The sequence below is a fragment of the Melospiza georgiana genome, chromosome 6 (assembly GCF_028018845.1).
Source record: "Melospiza georgiana isolate bMelGeo1 chromosome 6, bMelGeo1.pri, whole genome shotgun sequence".
Lineage (NCBI taxonomy): Eukaryota > Metazoa > Chordata > Aves > Passeriformes > Passerellidae > Melospiza > Melospiza georgiana.
Window position 1 is genome coordinate 38,892,885 of NC_080435.1, and position 7,551 is coordinate 38,900,435.

General features: G+C 46.7%; 1 protein-coding gene across 1 annotated transcript; it reads right to left on the minus strand.

Moving 5' to 3' along the window:
* Positions 1–261: 261 nt before the first annotated feature.
* Positions 262–5,911, minus strand: CFL2 (cofilin 2). Its single transcript, XM_058026645.1, has 4 exons — positions 5,815–5,911; positions 4,088–4,395; positions 3,916–3,992; positions 262–3,824 (listed from the first exon to the last, which is right to left on the minus strand). Exons 1-4 carry the CDS (start codon positions 5,815–5,817, stop codon positions 3,712–3,714), a joined length of 501 nt encoding a protein of 166 aa, XP_057882628.1. The 5' UTR covers positions 5,818–5,911; the 3' UTR covers positions 262–3,711.
* Between the last annotated feature and the right edge of the window lie 1,640 nt (positions 5,912–7,551).

The following is a 7,551-nucleotide window of genomic DNA, read 5'->3' on the forward strand; positions in this document are numbered from 1 at the left end:
ACACAAGCTGGGATCCAACAAAAGAAAAAGGCTATCTAGAACCAGCCCACTAAAAATTTCTTTATATCCATCTCCAGAGCCACTAGTGCTGGCTTTTGCTACAATTGGATATTGATCTGAATGGGCAGCAGAAGAAACCTGTTACAAAAAGTCCAGGTATTCCACAACTTCTTTCACAGTATCTGGGCTGCTCCCAGTCCAAAGACAACAAAGTGATTAACGCAGGTGATGTCTAGCACACAAACAAACTCAACAACTGAAGACATTTAAATTAATTTTATTTATACCAGGTTTTCAAAATCAGAAATATTTCAAAGAAGTTCAATAGACAGGTGCTACATTGATGATCTTTGATCCACCATTAGTGCCGTGTTTTCACTCTACAATCATTAACTCGCCACCACAAACTAAAGGGGACTTACAGAAGTTTATAAAAAATAGGCAGACATGAAAATTTGGTTTATACTGGAATTGGCATAAGAGAGTAAAGCTTATTATCAAATTGTGGCAATTGCTGTATTCCATCACTTGTTCTGAGGGAATGGTAGAGAAGGAAAGTCTTCCCCTTAGCGAAACACTTTGGATTTAACAGAGCATACTCAAACTCTGCTTCATGATCTGACCAGGAGTCATTTTTACAGTCAAGTCCATACAAATTTAAGCTTTGCACTTCTAAAATCACCACAAGCATAAACCTCACTTGCACACTCTAGTCTTGGTTTGGTTTCCCTTCTCAGAGAAATCAAACCCATCTATCTATACCTCTTCCAGGATTTACCAAATCAAACAAAACTGCTGGCTTTGAAACATTATTTTAGAAGAAAAATGCCATTTCTGCACAAGCTACTCTCATGAAAAATTTAACATTTCTTTATCAATAACTGAAGCCAAGATATCCAAAAGTCACGTCTACACAGAAATACACAGAAAATACTCAACTTGAGAGGATTTTCCTCCACTTCTCGATCACAATGAGGCCCTCACCATTTTGCATAATGACAGAAAACAACAGCTGACAAACCATTTTGGAACAGATGCCAGCTGTCTCTCATTTGTTTTATAATTCAAACAGTAACAGTTCTGTAGCACTTTATTGGTTTTTGTTTTTTTGTTTTTGTTTTTTTAAAAAGCAAGCCATCTGAATTGGACCTCACATCAGTCAGTCAGTCATTCATTTCAAGAACAAACTGAAGGCAGGCTGATCCTTTTGGATCCAAAACTTAAATTTGGTAGGAATCTTACATAAAGACAGTTTGTGCTTCAATTTCATAGCTAGTTGGACTGAGTGAATATACACCTAAGCTAGTTAAAAAAAAAAGAAAAAAAAACAACCTATAATATTCAACTAAAAAGCCACAGACATTTTTCCGGACTGCAGCAAAAACAAACAATAAATTTAAACACAATACTCCTTAAAAAAGTTTACTGTCTAAAATGAAAATTCAAATGGTTTATTAAAATTTAACATTTTCCATTTTGGCTTTTTCTAAAGAAACAATTTATTCCTTGTGAAAAATCAATTAAAAGATAATTTCATTTTACTGTACTGAAGTCAAGTTAAACATAAAGCACAGATATCTTTACATTAAACTGGGCTTTGCATACAACATGAATGATCAGAAATAGACTATTTTAAGGAATAAAAAGTTGTGGGTTTTTTTTTTTTTCACCTAGACAACATGCATACCATCAGTTATTTTGCAATCTTAAAAGGTACCTGAAAGGAGAGTTTTGTAGAACAAAACCAAGACTCATTAATACACTTAGTAAGTCAGTGGTCATCATGCCTTTTTACTTAAATTCTAGTAAAGTTTAGTCTACATAGAACAGCAAACACAATGAAGTGTGCAAGTCATAGGGACAGCCAGAAGCCTGAAATAAAGTCTTAAAGTTCTACAGGACAAGAGAGCCTAAACACAGTACCACTAGGTTACTTAAACTATTGGAGGGGGGAAAAAAAGACAGAAAGTATTTGGATTATTATCTGCTTCCTTGTTGAAAAAGGGCTATGAACTGAACATAAAGAGCCTGCATTTACAAGCTCCACAGTTCAACTCTACCAACTTTTTAAAATAAGGTAATGATAAAAGAGCATTCCTTCAGCAGCATGTACAGTTCAGCTGCCAGTGGCTGCCTAACAGCGCTCCTTTATGCATACCAGGAGAATCATGTCCAGTTTTGCCATTTGTGGATAACGATGACAAGATACAAAAGCATGTGTTTGCCATAAATAGCTCTGGCTAACGGAGGATTGCTCACACAGAGCAGATCAAATTCTCTATAAGGAGAGCATTATTTGGCTCCCAGCCAAAACACGTCCCCTATGCAAGCCTCAGTAGTGGCAAACACTTTCCAGTTCTATTTACATAGAAGCTAACAAGTAGAACAGTTCATTTAGGCTAATTCTTGTACTGGGTCACTCTAACTATAACCCTCAAGAAACAAAAACTCTTTGCCCGCTTCAAACTCTGCATGTAACTGTTATTACACATCACCTTACCCAGAAAGACGGCGAGCTGTAAAAACTCCTGCAAGGTTTTACTCTGGCATGTAGAACTTTAAGAACATTCAGGTACAAAATACACTGCATGGTTAATTACTTCGTATTTTTGAGTTTCTGACACAAGTGTTTCATGGAACTAATGGTCTCCAGTAGTGGTAGCTTCTTTACTTTACGGTAAACTAGGAGCAGGTCCTTTATAGAACGGCCAGAACAGAGCCACAAAGTATTGTAAAGCAGTGCCTAAATCAGTATTAAAAACTTGCATTATTCAATATGAGATTAATGATTGTTTACCTTTACAATACTTTCCACAGAAGTTATTTGAAATATGCTTAAACACTTAAAAACTATATTTTCCAATGAAAACAAGGCAACGTTCTGTAATAAGCCACAAGTTTTATTGCAACGTGGCCAGTTTTTGATCTCAAAGAACAATGTTCCATTTAAGGCTCTTTTTAATACAGAAATTGCCACCATGACTGATGTTTTACAAAACTTTAGTGTTTCAAGACTCATGGTAAACAGATAACTTCTACTCCTGTTCAGTAGTGTACATTCAATGGAAAACGAAAGGCATCGTAACAGCTACTTCATTTATAAAGATATGCATGTAACAGGAATGAAACTGAGGTACTACAATAATTTGATGACACAATTACAGCAACTTAATTGGCATTCCTTGGGGAGGGGGCGGGTCAAACATATTACAAAAAAGTGCTTTAAATGCATAGTGTTGTGTGCTGCCATGTCACAAAAATAGGCTTGTCAAGGCAGGTGAGGTGTATGAATGCACAAGAGCCTCATGGAACTGCAATCAAGTGCAACTGTAAGTAATACTGTAGAGAGTCTACCATCTGACCAGTGGACAATACTTTCAAGGCATTCGATTAGCTTACCCTTTGCTGTCTGCTAGACTATTTACATTAACTATCACATTCATTGAACATGTTGCAAGGAATGCCTGCAACGTCAGTTTTGGCCAAGAGTATGACGTGAAAGCATTCCTTGGATCCTACATAAAACTACCAGGATCAAACAGTCTAATGGCAATCACTGGTAGACTGCTTAACAATGACATCTCCTTCAGGGCGGTGGGGAAGGGGCTTATTTTTTGAGGAGGGGAGGGGATGGGGAGACTAATACTATTCCAATTGAACGAGCTGCAGAAATGGAAGCTCCTTAGATCCAGATGGCACTTGTCTGTCTTTTTATAAGGGTTTTCCTTCAAGTGAAACTACCACGTTGCCTCCCAATTTCTCTCCAAGTGTTGAACGGTCCTTAATATCATCCAAACCATTTACTTGCCACTCATGTTTAATACCTGAAAGACAGATGGACAACAATGTACTTATGAGAACCTCAACATCTAAATGGCACAGTGATTAACGAGAAAAGCATTTTTAGGTCCATACCTGTAAATTTCTTTTTAATGGCATCTTTAGAGCTTGCGTAGATCATCTTGCTTTTTAAAGGTGCACTTTCAGGAGCCCTTTAAAGAAAAAAGCCAACAACAAACAGTTACTAAGTCATCCAGTGGTAGCTCCAGAACATTCAATTTTGACAGCAAGCTTTGCTTTCACACACCAGAATATAAATACCAGGTCTTCTTTCTTAGATTCCTTTGTCTCGTATGTGGCATCGTACAAAGCGTATCGGCAATCATTCAAAGGTAGCAACTTCACAAAGGCTGTGTAGGGGTCCTCCACAGTATCACCAATGTCACCAACCAATATCTGCTTTGCCTCCTCTACAATTATTTGTTTTTTGTCATCACTTAAGCAGAAGAGAACAGCTTTCTTTCTTTTTTTAATCTCTTCTGGGGTTGAAGATTTCCTTACTTTCATGTCATTAAAAACCTTTATGACTTCATCGTTCACTGTTACTCCAGAAGCCTGTAAAATGAGATCAAAGGAATAATTTAAACAGCAAAAATTAACACTCACTAGAAGAAGATGATAGCCCACAGTGCTAGATAAAGAAGTCTGCCTGCCCCCGTAAGAATAAAAATACTATACTCAACCTGAACACACTATGAATTTAGTAATATTTGTAGGACCGCAGCAGAGGATACAAAGGAGGCGTGAATTCAGTAGTTTCTTGTTGTAGATCTCAGCATTTTCAGCTCAGCAGTTCTGGATAGCAGTTTCATCCAACTAGTCACACAACTGTACTGCTCAAACAGTTTTCTTTACCTTATCATGCATTGGCTTATTTGGGGGGGAGGGGAAGAGGCAGGATGGGGGGGTAGGAACTGAACACAGGAGAGGAGTTTGTAATTTTCGGTTGGGATGGGAGGGGATGGGGTTTTGGGGGATAGATTTTTGTTGGCTTTTTTCTTTTTTTCTAGTAGAGCAAACACTACACCAGCAGTTCACATCCAGCACTGTCATGACTCTCATTTTGTTGCGTGAGGTAAGGCTCTACAAGCAGCAGAAATGTTTTCTGCATTGTGTCAGCTTCAACACCGCGCCTTAAGAACTCCCGAATTTTACTTCATACTGCTGCGGGAGTATTGTTTGACTGCTCTTCGTTCATATAAAAACACCGATTACAACTGTACAGCTCCCCATCAGGCTCGCAAGCCGCTCAAAATAAGAGCCTAAAACAGCAAGGAAACAAAACACCGGCAGGGCAAACGGGCAGCTCCAGGCAAAATGAAAATAATTTAGCAAACCCCGCTGCGAGTGAGCAAGCGAGCTCAGCCCATCTGCAGCGCCCTTGCTCTCGGTCCAGCAATTACATCTGCCGAGGCAGCGCTGCCAGCGCAGGCTGCCGGGGAGGGAAGGCAGGTGCTCGCAGGGAGCCGCCGGCTTTGTCCCCGGGGGCAGAGCCGCGGGCCCCTCTCCCCGCTTTGTTCGCGGGGCCGGAGGATCCCCGCCGCCCCGCGCCCCCGTCCCTGCGCGCCGCCAGCCCCGCCCGGCCCCAGCGCTCCCCCGCGGCCGCTCCCGGCCGCCCCTCGGGCCCGGGCACCGGGCGGCTCCTCGGGAGGAGTGCGGGACCCTTCTCTCCGCGCCCACCGCCCCTCACCGCCCCGTCGGGTATCGCACGCCCGGGCGGTGCCGCAGGGAGCGCTGCGCCGCCCGCCCGGCCAGGCCCCGGGCCCGGCCCCAGCCCCGCCGCCCGCAGCTGCCCCGCGGCCGCTCCCGCGTCCCCTTCCCCCCGCACCCGGCTAAAATTAGACTAAAATGGCCGCCGGAGGCCGCGGGGCCGCGCCGGGCCGGGCCTGCTCCGCTCAGCCTCGCTCGGCTCCGCCGGGCCGCGCCAGCCGCCCGCACCGCCCTCCCCGCCCGTCCGCGCCGCGCCGCCCTTACCATGGCGCCGGGTCCCGGGGCGGCGGCGGCTGCCTGCGGTGCGGGGCTGCTGCACGCAGAGAGCGCTGCGCTGCGCTGGGGGCGAGGCGGGCGGGGACTCGGCCGGGCGGGGGATGAGCCGCAGCGGCCGGGGAGGGCCGGTCACATGGGCCGCGCCGCCACCACGTGCCGCCGCCGGGCCGCGCTGGGCCGGCCCCCGCGGGGAAGGGCCCGCAGGCGGCGGGGTCCGCTCGCCGCCCGGCCGAGGCAGCGCCGACGCCGGACTGCGGGTGCCTGGCCTGGGCCCCGCAGCCCCGGCGGCCCCTTCAGCGGGCCCCGGCAGCGGCCGGCTGGCTGCGAGGGGCGAGGCGGCCCCTCGGCTGGGCCCGGAGCAGCAGCGTCAGGCCGGGGCACGATGGCGGCGCGGCCGCTCGGAGCCAGCCGCCCTGGCCGCCCTGCCCCGCACCGCCCGGCGCCGCTCCCCGCGCCGAGGCGCTCTGTGCTGCTCCGAAGGGTTTGCCCCCTGCTCACGGCTCGGCGCTGCCAGGCTGCCCCGGCAGGCGGCACAGGCGGCATTGTGCCGCTGCCGTGTGCCACGCCGCTCTGTCCCCGCTGGAAGGGATCTGTGCTGCGGCCGCCCCGGGCTGAGCAGGGAAAGGCCCTGCGCACAAAGGGACCCGGCACAAAGAGTGCTCTTTCTGCCGTCTTGGCAGAGCTGCTCAGACAGTGGGGCGGGACACAGCACGTAGGGTGGAAGGTGCCTGAAAAGATGAGAAAATGACTTACAGAAAAAAACAAGGAAGGACAGCTCTCCCGACAGTGTTTTAAGCTGGACAGGGCTTCAGGCGCAGGGCCACAAAAACATTTTATCTCTAGCCCATCCAAGTGGACAAGAGAATTCTCAGTCCTGTGTGACTCTTCGCCCTGAATTGGTGTGTTTGAAAACCAAGGAATCCTAAACATTGAGGACCTCAAGGAGCTGTACCTGTGAGCCTCCAACGTGTGCTGTGACCAGCCAGCTCTCTCTCCCCCAAACACTTGAACTGCTACCAGTATGGTGGTAGAAACCGACAAGCCAGTGTTTGTCAGCACTGTGAATGTGTATTAGATTCCTCTATGTGTTTTAGATACATATATATTCATATCTTCATACTGCATTATATGAGGGATGTGTTGACATTTCTGCCCCCATTCGCCATTACTATACATTACCTTGTTGATCAGCTGAGACACTATGTTTCCAATATCCTTTTTGAGTTACACCCGACCCTCTGGGTATATCCTGCCCTCTGGATGCAGAATTCAAGACTAACTTGCATAATCAATATTCAAAATTTGGTTCCTCAGCCTTGAAATTACTAATCTGGAGCTGTATTTACCCCTCAGCTCCTTACAGCCACACATTCCGGACTTCCTGCTGCCACTGAACTCTGTTTGACTCAAGTCTTTTTTTCCTGATTACTCGGTTACTTTTACTGCCTGTGTAAGAGCCAGCAATGTGGGACTCAGGAAGGAGTACCTTTATTGTGTATTTGGCAAGCAGGTGTAGCTGTGCTCATGTGCGCTACATCCTCTGGTGCTGCTGACCACACTTGCTGCCACGGGCTCAGCAAACTTCTAACATGTGCACAGGAGCAGGAATCTGCTGTGTGTGAGTGCCCTAGTCTCGTGTCCTTGCCGAGCACCCTCAGCCACCTACATGGGGCCTCTGCACTGCACGTTCCAGGCTCCTAAAATGAAAGGTGTGGAGTTACCAGC